The 14,485-nt window shown below is 36.7% G+C and overlaps 1 protein-coding gene across 1 annotated transcript in view; it reads left to right on the forward strand.

Annotated features, from left to right (window-relative positions):
* CFAP47 (cilia and flagella associated protein 47) overlaps positions 1-14,485 on the forward strand; it is a 222,767-nt gene that overhangs the window by 112,045 nt on the left and 96,237 nt on the right. Inside the window, exons 36-42 of the mRNA XM_075538347.1 lie at positions 1-135; positions 3,133-3,248; positions 6,020-6,170; positions 7,330-7,418; positions 9,580-9,666; positions 12,490-12,560; positions 13,871-14,016. Of these exons, the coding sequence (XP_075394462.1) occupies positions 1-135; positions 3,133-3,248; positions 6,020-6,170; positions 7,330-7,418; positions 9,580-9,666; positions 12,490-12,560; positions 13,871-14,016 (795 nt within the window). The remainder of the gene's footprint in view (positions 136-3,132; positions 3,249-6,019; positions 6,171-7,329; positions 7,419-9,579; positions 9,667-12,489; positions 12,561-13,870; positions 14,017-14,485) is intronic.

The following is a 14,485-nucleotide window of genomic DNA, read 5'->3' on the forward strand; positions in this document are numbered from 1 at the left end:
GCCGTGGATATATATGATCCCAATCCGATACTAATGCTCATGCTTTGCATTTACATGTATGAAAGACTCCCAACATACCTTCCCCAGAAAGTTGTGCCCTTTTCTTGTAGTCTTCATGAAAGTGCGATCACACAGGTATGAAAACTTTAGCTCCAACATACATGTGGAGTTAAGCACTTACTGAGGTGTTTTACATATGTTTTTCATAACTCAAAATTGAGGGACCAATGTGGGCCCACCTGAAAGGTTGGTAGTTTAAATCCACCCAAAGGCTTCTAGAAGAATGTCCTGGAAATCTTCTGAAAGTCATGGCCATTGAAAATCCCACAGAGCACACACAAAGTTTGAATACACTTTACAGCAACTGATTTGGTTTGTCCTTTGAGCAGTCTGATTGATACCTGTACAGCCACAATAGCTGATTCAAACATATCACTGATCTTGAAGATGGCACAGGCAACATTTGTTCAGTTATACTCAGCGTTGCCATGCCATCTCAAGGACAACTCAAAACAGCACAACAAGCTACTAATCTATCCAACCATCTAAGGAGCCCGTGACACAGGTTAAGTGCTGGCCTGTTAACCACAAGGTCAGTGTATTGAACAGTTACTCCATGGCAGAATGATGTGGAAACCATATTGGACAAGTCTGCTACATGTTCAAAAGTGCTACATGTGATTAAAAAGTGACTTGATGGCAAACACTCATACACACAACATATATAAAGCTCGAATGTACTTACGTACATACATACATATACTCAATCATCTATCTATCTATCATCTATCCTTATTATAAGCCTTGGCAAAGGTCTATAAAATTGAAAGGAGTGATTATTGCCCAATAACAGCACCTGCAATGAAATGATTGCTCCTTCCACATGCATGAAACTAATGGGAGTTGGCACGGTGGAAATTGAAAGTGAAGCACTTTTGCAGGTCTGGTCCTCCCAGGCCTCTTGAGATCCAGTTATTGCATGAAAGGAATGACACTCAATGTGGAAATTTGTTATCTGAATATGTTCTCAGCTTCCCTTTAGGTAGCAGTTTGCATAGCCTGATTTATTTTATTTAAATGAGAATAAAGGGATAACATACTGAAATTGCTCCAAACCGCAAAAACCAAAGCATTGCCTGCAAAATTCCTACTCAGAGTGATGGATTGTATAGGACAGAGTAAACTTGCTCTATCTTTCCGGAAGCAGACTGACGGCCACATCTTTCTGCTGCATTCTTTCTGGTGGCTTCTAACCACCGCTAGGTTAGCAGCCTAGTGCTTTGATCATTGGGCCACCAGGCTCATGTAATTCCCACAAAATGTCTTTTATACTTAAGCTGTAAAATGTGACAGTGTGCTTCTTTAACTTTTAGAAAATTTGAAAATTAAATGTCTGAATCCTGTTCCAAATCACATCGGAACACAAATATGTCTATGTTTGCAAATTTTCTCTTTGGTGGTGAAATATGTTGTCAGAGTACATGGGCTTTCATTTATTTGATATCATTTCTTTCCTATTAATACATGAGATATGTTCTAGTGTACAATTCTAAATTGTGTCTATTTAGGCAAGACTGTTCCTTCCACTAGTTTACATAGCTTTCTACTTTTTGATAGGTTTGTCCGTGGTTCTTTCTCAGCGCACTATAAGGTGACATATCAAAGTGTAATTTCTACTTTGGTCACATTATGTCTTTATTTTCAGGTTGTTGTTATATAGTCTTACTGCTATACTTTTTGAGGGGGAGCATGTTCCTTTTCAGTGCGAAACTTGTCTATATTCTTCAAAAATTACGTTCTGAAGATCTATGATAATCATGACCTCTTTGAGAAATAACTGTACAGCTTCAGTGACAGCTTGAGTAATGGTGGATAACGATTTAGTTACACGTTGGGGACAAAAAACTCTTGTCCGAAAATATAAAGCGAGCTCATTTTCTAGGAAGGAAAGCATGTGCATTATGATTTGTTTATTGGTTAGTTATCCGTTATATTTAGGTTTTTATCTTTTCATTTCTGTTAGTAAAATGCTTCTCAGAGGACGTTGTCGCCAGTGTTTCTTTTAGCATCTTTCGCTGACTGCAATGCCATGCAAGAGCACTGGATGCTATCTAGCCTAGAGTGGTAGTCATACTGCAGGGAACTTCTCATCCGAACCGTTCAGAAGGGGCAGAAGGGTTCTGTTTAAGCCTGCAGCAGCTCATAAAGGGAGTCTGAATTAGATTAAAGCCACTCTGGCCACTGAGTTGATTCTGACTCCTGGTGACCCTGTGTTAGCATAAAAGGGTGAATAGTCTTGAGGGGAGCAGACAGCTTCATCTTTCTCTCTCAGAGCAGCGGATGTGTTTATACTGCCAACCTTGTGATTAGCAACCCCACTAGGACTCGTTTAAATTAGATTAAACCGTGACTACTTGAGTGTGAAGTATTGTCAGTTCTTTAATGTTGGCCCTAAGTGGTTCGCTCTCGCTCTCGCTCTCGCTCTCGCTCTCGCTCTCGCTCTCGCTCTCGCTCTCGCTCTCGCTCTCGCTCTCGCTCTCGCTCTCGCTCTCGCTCTCGCTCTCGCTCTCGCTCTCGCTCTCGCTCTCGCTCTCGCTCTCGCTCTCGCTCTCGCTCTCGCTCTCGCTCTCGCTCTCGCTCTCGCTCTCGCTCTCCTCCGCAGCTGTATTCTCCATAAACACCTGTACTCTCAAAAATTTCAAGACATGCTCTTTCTAGTATTTTCAAGTTCATTCTCTAGTACTCTCTATTCCTCTGCCTCAACATGAAAGGAACGAGGAATGGGACAATCTTCCCATAGCAAAATGACTGCTTCGGGACCTGACCACCAACATCTCCAGCAATTATCTCTGGTTTATGTATGAATTTAACCTGTACTTCTTAGAATACCCTTTCCACAGCACAGCCAGTGTAGGATCCTTTCTATCAGTCCTCTACTTAAAACCCTCCCATTGTTTACCTTTGCCTGAAGAATCAAATCCAAATTGTTAATTTGGGTCTTTCAAACCATCGATGGTCCTGTGTTTTTTCACCTGACAGCCCCTTGTGGGACACTACCTTTGCTAAGAATTAGAATTGTTGTATTTACACGTTTTATGTATTCCCCATCTCATTTTAAACTTCATTCCGCAGATTCTACTGAAAAATACAAGCACAAAAATCTTAGTTTACAGCGCCTTAATAGTTGGAAGAGATGCTTCAGACTTCTCACTCACAGAAACAGGGAATATTGTGACAATTTCTCCAAAGTGAGTGTCTTCTCTCTTTTTTTTTAATTTTCAATTTTAACTTTATGGAACATTTCAACCCTAGAAATGTAATGTTGGTTATGCCTATAAAAATGTAATCTGAATATATTAAACTAATATAAAATGAAAAGCCTACCATTTTGATACAGGTAGTCATATTTTTCCAAGTTACTCCACCAGTTATATTGAAGCAATTCTAATAATACCAACTGCTTTTTATGTACATAATTAATGTTCATTTATTTACATGCATGTAGGCTATAGAGATTGAAAAATAAATTTATTTATCTTCTACAGTTAAATTTCCAGTAGTAAATTGAAACAGTTTGTATTTTTATTTTATATACACACATATGCTTACGCACACAAACAAGGTAAATCAAAAGTATTGCTACTAGTATTGTAGTTCATATATAACTTAGTGATCCTTTAGGAGTAGACCTACCACTGTGGGTTTCTGAGACTCTGACTGTTTACGGCAGAGGAAAGCCTTTTATTTCTCCCTTAGAGCAGCTGGTGGTTTCAAACTGCTGACTTTATGGTTTGCCATGCACTGCACCGTGGGTTTATCCTAAGCAACGTGGGTTGAAACAAGTTGCTGCAATCAGTGAGTGGCTGAAGTTGAGTTCTCTCCTTCTAAGTAGAAGACTGCTCTTAGTCGTCTAGGGTGCTTTCAAAACAGTTCAATCAAAACATTGGACAAAATAATAATAATTTATGAAGTATCCATGGGTTCATGAGGCAGCGGGGAGTGGGGAGGGAGGGGAAAATGAGGATGTGAAAAGAATTGTATGAGCCCCCAATACAATAATTTCAAAACAAACAAACAAAAAACAGTAGAATCTAAGGAGAGCTGCAGAGCCAGCGAAATTTAAGGCAAAGGTCAGTTTAGAAGTTTATGAGGACTGCTTGGCAGGGGTGGGGGGTGAGATCACTAAGGAATAGAGGAGCCCTAGTGGAATAGTGAGGTTATGAGTTGGACTGCTAACTGATAGGTCAGTAGTTCGAGACCACCAGCAGCTGCTACTACCCAAGAGGAGGAGAAAACTTTCCCTTAAAGTCTCGAAACCCCCCAGGGGACAGTTCTATTCTGCCTTATGGGGTCATTATGAGTCAGAATGGACTTGACAAAAATGAAAGAGACTAAAGGGTATTCTTGAAAGATTTTCTTGAGGACGCAGGGCATCATGGGTGCTTATTAGGAAAAAGTTTTAAGAAAACTGGAAACTGCTTGGTGAGGAAAAGGCCAGGAACGCTGTTGCACCAAGGACCTTTGCCCTCATAGCAATGCGCCTGCGCATGCCTTGAGCTCAGCCAAGCGGCCCTGTGAGAATTTCATTTGGGAACCCTCAACAGATTCACCCTGTGGCCTTAATCTTTCCCCTTCAGACTTCTTTTTGAAATAAATAAAACAAAACACCATTGAAAGAAGGGTCTTCTTCTAAGTGGGTAGACTTAGAAAAGGGATATACCTGAAAACAGTAGCTCCACGTTTTAATATTTTTGATAAAAATTTCTATAATTATACTCCAATATTGTTGCTTTTACCATCTTGTGTTTGTGTGCCTCCTATATGCCAGACAGGACTTACAATTTAGCAGTTGTTTGCATTGTAATGTATGCATACAACTAGAGGAAGAGGAATAAAGAAACTCCTTAAATAGTGAAAAAACCAGGGAAGGGTTCACAGAACAGACAGTGTTTAATTATCAATATATTTATAAAACAAGTATTCACTTTCCCATATGCATTCTCTTTTAAAATTTGAGCACTATTATTAGGCAGTTTCTTTTAAGTATCTCTTTATCTAAGCTGACTAAATTTAACGTTGCTTGGTGTTTACAAATAGAACTTGGGAAATATTTTGTCTTGTGTAACAATAACCAAAAAGCAATATTGACCTTTATCAGATATTGTATAATTGCCTATCTATGTGTACCACAAAGGAGTCCTGGTGTTCTAGGGGCTTATGTTTTGGACTGCTAACAGAAAGTTCAGCAGTTCAAACACACAAGCTGCTCTATAGGAGAAAGAGGAGGTTTTCTATTCCTACAAAGATTTACAATCTCAGAAACAGGGGCGGTCCTATTCTGTCCTAAATGGTTGATGTGAGTTGAAATTGGTTTGATGACAATGAGTTTGATGGTTTTTTTATGTCTACCACATCTTTGATTTTGTCTAAATTACAATTAAAGAGGCTCATTCTGACAGCTGTGAATTTAAGTTCCCAGAGATATTATTTAAATTAAAGTGCTATATCAGCTTATAAATAAGCATATTTATGTCTGCATCTAGCTCGATGCCTAAATTTCACTTACATTCTGAAAGTAGAAGTATCCTCGTAACAAACCTTTCTTTTTTTCTTATTAGTCTCATTGATCCATATGAGCACTGACATGGCTATATATTTGTCCTCTGGAGTTTCTGACAGCTAATACAAAGCCGCTTACAGAGTGCATGTAATAAATGTCAAATATTTTATTAATAAGGTAGAGGCACTTGTGGTGAAGAAGTTAAGCGCATTAGCATAGTATGTGTACATTTGGAACATAGCTTTCTATTTTAAAGGTAGGCTCAAGATGTCTTATCTTAACTGGTGAACATTACTAGAATGCAGGTGACCTGTAAATGTACAGAAAACTTTATTTTTATTTTCTAGATGTGAATAAATTACATGATGTAAGTACTGGGCACATGGTCTATAACTAACAAATGCTTGTGGAGTGTATTTTTAAAATTAAGTCTGTTGAATTTTATTTTTTCTCACATAGGAACCAAATTAATATTGCTGTGAAATTCACTAGCCGATTTATTCACCCTGCTGAAGCTTCTTTGATATTGATCTCAAAACCCAAGGATACAGTTGCAGGTGCAACCTTGTGTTTTGGACTCAGAGGTGACATTCTCAATTTCAAAGACGCTGTAAGTAAAATTTACCTCATTGTATGGAATTTTTGTTTTTCTCAAGCCATAATCTGTCCTAAACTCAGTCACTGTCTAAATTTTTTTCTCTAGATTTCCCCTCTTCCTTGAAATCATGTGTGTCAGTAGAGAGCACCAAACCTAATACCCACTGCCTTGGAATTGATTCTGACCCCCAACCCACTGCTTCAAGTCGATTCTCACTCATCACCCTATTGAGTAGAGTAGAGTTGCTCCATAGGGTTTCTAAGACTGTAAATATTTATGAGAACAGAAAACCTCAACTTTCTCCCCTGGATTTGAACTACCCTACCAGTGGGTTTGAACTACCAATGTCACTGTTTGAAATCCTTATAAAATGATGGCCCTTTTAGTATGACTGGCTTTTTTGTAGATCTTATGATGTCAAGATTTTTTTTTCTACCCTGAATATGGTAGGCAGGGACAACAGTGAAACACACCAAAAGAATGATGCTGGGGGAGTTGAATGGTGCCAGAGTGAGGGAAGAATATTGTAATGTTTACATCAACAAAAGGACTAACTCTATAATCAACCTCAGATTATCTGGGGAAAAATTTGTGGAAAAAGTTTGAGAAATTTGAATGTTCATTAATGCTTAAATTTATTTCTCACACACATGCGTTCAAGCAAGACACAATTTTGCTGTAAGTGGCAAAGAGAGCTACTGAAGGAAATCAGTTTGTAAGAAAAAAAATGAACAAGTAGTTGAGTTGTTAAGCACCTTACTTTGGAGGAGTGATCAGGTAAAACATATTTTTATCTTTTCCCACCAAGATTTTAAGGAGCCCTGGTGGCTCTATGGGCTAGGAGTTGGGCTGCTATCTCAAGGTAGGCTGTTCAAAACCACCAGCTAAAAAATCAAATAAGCCACAAGGTGCTTCTTGGGATAATAATGGTGCTGTTTGCTCCCATAGACTTTTACAACCTCATAAACCCTATGGAGGATGGTTATGAGTTGGAATCAACTTAATGGCTTTGTCTTTTACTTACCCAGATTTTAGAAGTATAGTATTTGTGAGAAAAGGAATTATTTAATTCAATGTTAGTGTAATATCTAAATAGAAAACCTCCTACTTTTAAAAGTTGATATTATACCTCAGGATATTAATTTTTGTTGCTATGATTTATTTTTTTTAGGAAACTATAAAATGTAGCAGTCCATGTTATCAATGGAAAGAAATCGTTTTACATGTTAAAAACCCCTTCGAAACTGAAGGAGTTTTCAAGTAAGTGAATATTTGGGTGTTAATTTCCCCCATCCAGTCAATATAAATATGTAAATTTCTTCATATGGTAGGTATTTATATTCTTAAAACCATATGAACATCATCAGATTAAAATGAGAAACTAATGATCATAAAATAATTTTCCTTGAAATGCTGTTTGATTGATCTAAAACAGATGGATCTCATCAGATTTATAAGTTTGCCTGTCAGCTGTTTGCTAAAATGTCATGCTCTTTACTTACTTTAAGTTTACAGTATCTTTTATTATATCTAACTTTATTCCATCTGTAAAAGCAAAAACTGAACTTTTAAAATAACTTTATTGGGATATAATTAATATACGTTACCATTCAATAGCCCAAATATATTAAGAAGACTTGTGCAGTCATCACCATTATCAACTTTTGAACATTTTCTTCTTGTCTCCATTGCTTTGACTCTCCCATTTCATCCAGCCTCCCTTTCCATAACCCAGGTAATTTTTAATAATGTTACAGTCTTCATAGCTCCCTATACAGACCAAAGACAAAAAACGAAAACAAGAAAGGACCTAGCAACAATCACCAAATAACACAGAGAAAATTTTCTTTTTTCTTTTTTTGTGAGAGTGAGAGTGAGTCAGTGAGAGTGAGAGAGTGAGTGAGAGTCAGTGAGAGTGAGTGAGAGTGAGAGAGTGAGTGAGTGAGAGAGTCAGTGAGAGTGAGTGAGAGTGAGTTAGTGAGTACGTGAGTGAGAGTAAGTCAGTGAGAGTGAGTCAGTGAGTGAGAGTGAGTCAGTCGAGAAAAATTTCAATTGAAAAGAAAGCAGAGAATAATTTAAAAATTAGAATATTTTAAAAATGGATCAAAATGGAGATCTAATGACAAGATGTTACCTTCCAGCCGAACTATAGCTGCTAAAATCCACTTTACAGTGCCTTTTGTCTGATATTAAGACTGTTCACACTCTTAGACTGTGGGCAATGGGAAGACACTGAGACTCGAGCCATTTAGGGACCCTGCAAATGGATTGGGGGCTTCCACTTTTATCCATAATGTTCTGAAAACTAGGTATTTAGAACTTTGGCTCTGGTACCATCCCCTCCTCTGGGTTTGGATTTTATTATTTACAGTCTTGAATCACATAGGCTGGTATGCGTCTTCTGTGTAGATTTAGCCGACTCCATGGTTAGATGACTGCTTGTTTTAAGACAAGCTGCCAAGACCACGGATGGTTTTATTTCTGATAGCCAGACACCATCTGATTTCTTCACTACACTTTGCTATAACAACTATATCTTCAGTGATCTCCTGAGGGTGAGTACCTCACCTTTGTACTTATGCTTGAACCCCTTGTTGCAGTTAATCCCTGGGTGAAGCAAATGGTTCAAGTGCTCAAATTGCTAACAGAAAGGTTAGAAGTTTAAACCTACTCAGTAGCACACACAAGACACTTTTGGCTCTGTAATAGTACTCTGTAGCACATAGGATATGAGTAGAGATGTTGAGTTTTAAGAGAGTCACTTCTGCAGTTACAAGTAGACCTTCCTCTGAGGTTCTTCATTAACTCTTATTCTACTTCAAGATTGTCACTTCCACATTATCCTCCCCCGCCCCGAAAACCTAGGACAAGGATGTTAGCATATTCATATCCGTATTTTACAACAGGGAAATGAATATCTGCACCTTTTGAATGAATGAACATTGTCATAGAAGAGGAACCACCATGCTCTCTGGTTCCAGAAGATGGCACAGTTATTAATGCACTAATTAGCAAGCTATCCAAATTTCATAGCTGACAGAAATATTTCTGTTTGGGAAGTGGGATTAAAAAGTATGAAATGCATCTAGCTCCAGCAGTGCATTAGACCTGGGGGTGATTTCCCCTTAGTCTCTGGAATATAATGAGGGAGGAATTTCAGTTCTAAATTACTTACTATGAGAATTCAGTGTTATCGTTAATAGAAAATAATGATACACTTCATCTATATCCATTCTAGGTGTTTCACTTCTTTCTAACATTTTTTTCCAGTGTGAGAATAAGGACAGTTGGACATTTCAAAAGGCATAAGTGATTCTGGCTTTTTTTAATCAACAATGGGAAATTGTTTTTACAGTAAGAATGTTAACATCGGAATTTTGAAAAAATCAAATTCTAATGAATTCATATTCATTTATTTCAGTGTTATATTAGTGGAGTCTTCAACATTTGTAACTGCACCATCACGCTTAAATGATTCTGGACAATTTTCTAACCGCATGAACCAGGGGTAAATATTTATTTATCTATCTATCTATTTATTTATTTATTTATATGCTACCAATTATCTGAGAAGTTCTACAAAACTATGTACTGCATATTACCATAATGATTTTCATTTAATCAAAATGTTTAGTTAGATTATTCACACTCTTATTTAAATAAATACATGTTTCTGTATTATTATTAGGTCCATGTGCATGAACATGGAATAAATATCCATTTGATAAAACATTTAATCTTATTTCATCTACTCTATAAGGTCTTTATTTAGTTTAGGAAAAACCCTGACTTCTGAATAGAGAAGCAAAAAAAATATTTATGTTACATAACTTTGTATTTCTAATATATGTAGAATAAATAGCTCCTTAGGGTGAAGGATTTTAGAAAATACTACCAAAGAAAGAAAGTCAAGCAGACAAAAAATAATATAAGCATTTATTAATAAAAGGTCTACATATGTTGACCATTATGTCTATGTTTAGATTATACATCTCTTTGACTCCTGCCTAAGACATAATCAGCGTCACCCTTTTATGTGGAAAAAATATCTCAGCAGGCAGAGACTGGGAAACTTTGATATCATAGTTACCCTCAATAAGTCCGGAACCATTAGGGCCTTATCTTGTTAAGATTAAAATATGTATGTTTTCCAAAGTGAATTGTATTCAAGTCAATATTTTGAGGAGTGTAGAAGGCTTGTCTCTATTGGTTGTTCAATGAGAAAAGTTGTTAAAGAAGATCATCATTTTGTTTCACTGTGTTTTTAATTAAATACTCATTTTATGCTTAAGTAGGACATTGAAGGCATTGCTTTCACATTTAGCGATAATGAACCAAAAATATAAATGAACCCATGGAGATGTAAATTGTCACTATACTCATAGATCACACAAGAATAAGAAATTTTAGCTAGTTTATGTTGATTTCATTGTAGATAGGGAATATTAGTATTGCTAGCCAGTTCAATAAGCAATTCTTAGAGGTTTTTTTTGTATCTTTTTTCATTCTCAAAAGACTGCTTAACTAAAGTGGCTGCTATATGACCCTTGATTTTATGTTAATGGCCTTGAAATAATCCTCACATTGTTAATAATTTATAGTATTACATATTGAAAATAGTGTAACACCTCAGAGAAATGTTGTAGGTATCTGTGAGACCAAGTAACAAAATATTGAATCAGTTTAATGAACAGCAAAATTAAGTCTGCTTTCATAATTTGGGATGCAATATAGAAGTCCTATATCACACAGGCATTTCATTATATAATTGTTTAGAATGGATTTGATTATATCCAGAGATCAAGAATTCTTGTAATCATAGACTTGAAATCTGTACATAAAAGCATCTCCCCTTTTATTGTATGCTTACCAAAAGAAAAACAAAACCCACAAGTAATAAGATCTTTTAAAATCTAATTATGTCAAAAAATAGTGTCTTGAAGTCTTCATCCAAAATAATTACCACCTTTTCATGAAGTGCAACTTAAGAAGGGTGTCTACCCTGGTCTGAAACATGCAGTCATTTACATTTATGTTTATAACACTGTAATTTCTTAGTTCTTCTCTCAAGCTGTGGAATGTCAAGATAGGATCTATCTACTACAGATTAGCTCTCAAATAGTGTTGCCATTCCGTAAATTATTGCGAATTTGTTCATATAGATGCTAAGTTTTTTTGAAAATGACTAAACACCATGAAAGAGCTAGTCTACCATAATTTTATTGGGAAATCTCACCCACGTTGGTGGCACAGAACACCAATTATTTAAGCTACCCACCCAATTGCCTAAGAGTAAAAGTAAATTAAAAACCATTCCCACTGCCTTGAAGTTGATTCCAATTCATGGCAACCCAATCGAGGATTTTCCCAGACTGTAAATCTTTAAGGGAACGCATCATCTTTCCCCCGTGATTGGAGAACAACTGGTGGGCTTGAATCGCTGACCTCCCGGTTAGCAATCCAATGCCTACCTGATAGTAAAAACACAGTAGAGAATAATTACTATATGGGGTGCATACCCTCATTAAAATATGCTATAAGGAAATGAGTCTTATTCATAAAAATCAAATATAGAAAATGAGATTATATGGTTAAAAGAATGACTTCAGTTTTACAATATCAATTTCAGGCAAAAGCGAATGCCTGTATGTCAACCTAGACTTAAGTTGTTTTCAGAAAATGTGTGAGTTAAACAGTATCTAAGTAGTCAGATGCTACTCCACAACCTGCTGAGCAAAGTGATCAGAATACTAAGTCTGGAATTTTGGCAAAACTTGTTGGTTTTGGAAAATACAGAACCTTTTAAAAACAAAAGTTGTTGAATAGTGTGATATGTTAATTAATTTTGAGAAATGCAGCCAGAGATTATACAACTCCTCGAGTCTTTTTCTTCCCTTATGAGAAAGAAGCAAAAGTGAAATGAGTGTGCTGAAAGAAAAAAAATATTTGAAGAAAACTAATAATTATGTATAGAATCAGTTGGGTAGAAAGTTTCTATTTAGCACTAAACTGAAACTGCTTACTTTTTCATTTTTGGATTTGGATTGTATTGTTATTATTATCTTCATCAAATTTGTACTTCTTTGCAGACATTGACCCAAATAGTGCAACATTAAAAAGGATACAAATATGGATAAATTCATTTATTATGCTTGCATTTTTCTTTTTTAACGATCTAGAGGAATAAAAGCTTGCAATGATATTTTAAATACATTGGGATGTTGCATAGCATAAAGTGGGTAGTCATAAGTAGTCAAGTGCATAACCTTTATAATGATAATTTTGTTTGAGTTTTGCTTGTGGTGTTGATTTTGTTTTCCTATTGTGACAGGGATGCTGGAAGAACTAATGAGCATAGAAGTTCTGAATGTTTACATAATCCCCAACATACCCTAAAAACCTGTGAGTCACACAAAAAGCAACATTTCTTTGGTTTTTATTGTGGCTTTTATACTCAGGGGATAACAGGAAATAGGCAACAGTGGATGTGTTGTGAGACAGTCACAATGGCGCCCTATGGTGATTGCTAACTGCAGAAGAGGCTGAAATGTTGATTTTAAGAGTCTTCTGCTTCTGCCCCTTTGGAGACTTTTGCCCAAATCTTCTCTCTTCCTGCTCACTTTTGTTTCCTTGCCTGAACAATGAATACATTTGGTTACACGGCTCTTAGGCCTGTTTTGGCACCTTCTGAATGGTTTCTATCTAGTTAAGTGACATCACCAAGATTAGAATAGTGAAAAGAGAAAATGTGTGAAATAATGTCTAGAACTATGAATAGGTTTCATGGATAAAGGAATATTCTGATTATATATAACTGCAGAATAAACAACAGATGCAGTGCCATGAAAATACTATATTTGGGGGGAACATTATCCTCCGCATTTCTGGAATGATGGGGCTCGGCTAAATGACTCTTGGGCGGGGCCTCTCATGCTGTTACAGCCAGATGTTGACTGCTGCTTCAGTCGTCCCAGAGGCTTCCTCACTAGTCTGGTGGTTAGTGCTGCCTGTTGGCCCGTACCGTAGCTGCGGTTGTTGACTTGAATATTTCCACATGGCCTCTCCATATAGCCCAAGCTTCTTCACAGAATTGAAGCTGTGTTCTAAAGGCAGTGAGCCCCAGCGGGAGAGAACCAAGTGAATGCTCTTTTACTTTTCTGGATCTAGTGTCAGAAGTCGCATCGCAGCACTTCTAAGTTCCAGAATTTCATGGGTTAGAATCAAATCTAAGACAAGCCTTGGTCAAGGGAGTATTAAATAATTTGTGGATACTTAAAAAAAAAACATTAAAAGGTGTGTGTAAGAGTGTTGAGAATATAAAAGAACACTCCTGTGTTGCTATTTCAAGTTACCCATTCCATTCTGTAGTATGAACTGTTCACTACAGAGTCTACACATCCTTGGAGATTAATGGGTGACTTTCTTGCCACACACCTAGATAAATTTCAACCAATTGTGATGTTCACTTTTGATGAAACTGTTTATTCAGAAATATGTAGTAGAGGATAATAATTGAGGTTTTCATTCTTTAAACCTGAGTTTGGGTCACCTGTACTCTCATTGACAAATGGATTGCCTTCTAATCTTGAACACATATGCTTTGAATATTTTAAATTGATCCTAAAATTTTAATCATTAGTTGACACAGCTACTTTATATAAACAGCACGTATGAAATGATCTATATGCATGTTCTTTTTTGTGTCTGGGCAGCAATTAGATCAACCTTTATAAAAGAATTCTTTTGCTCCAGTCGTACTCTTGAACTGCAAGAGAAAGAATGTACAACACTAGAATTCTTCTTTCTTCCTTTTGACATCCACGTGCGCTATTGTGTCATCATCTTAAGCAACCCAAAGGTGAGACCAAAATTGTGATCTGTGCTATTAGGATGAACTTTAATTGAATAACAAAGGTAACCTTGAAGGCAGCTGCAGGTAGTTGAAGCATTAGGCCTAAAATTCTAGGGCAGGTACAGAAGAGCTACTAAAACCATATTTTTAGAAACCAAACTAGCCCTCTTTTGTAGACAAATTTTCCTAAGACCTGTCAATTCACCATCAAAATTCCTAATTTGTCACACACAGCGGTTAATAGCTAGTGACAAATCTTTACTGATCACCTACTGTATCCCAGGGGTTGTGTAGCTCTCCAGAAGTACAGATAATGTCAGTCTTTAAAGTTGTTAGGTAAGGAAGTTATTCTGAAAGACAAGCAAATATGTGGAAATTCTAATTGACTTCCTGGAGAAAAGCCCCAAGGGGAACAGATTGGAGGTGTGCCTATTATGTCACTTACTGTGTGAAAAAGCGATCACAAACACAATGG

Source organism: Tenrec ecaudatus, chromosome X (assembly GCF_050624435.1).
Source record: "Tenrec ecaudatus isolate mTenEca1 chromosome X, mTenEca1.hap1, whole genome shotgun sequence".
NCBI classification, from domain to species: Eukaryota; Metazoa; Chordata; class Mammalia; order Afrosoricida; family Tenrecidae; genus Tenrec; species Tenrec ecaudatus.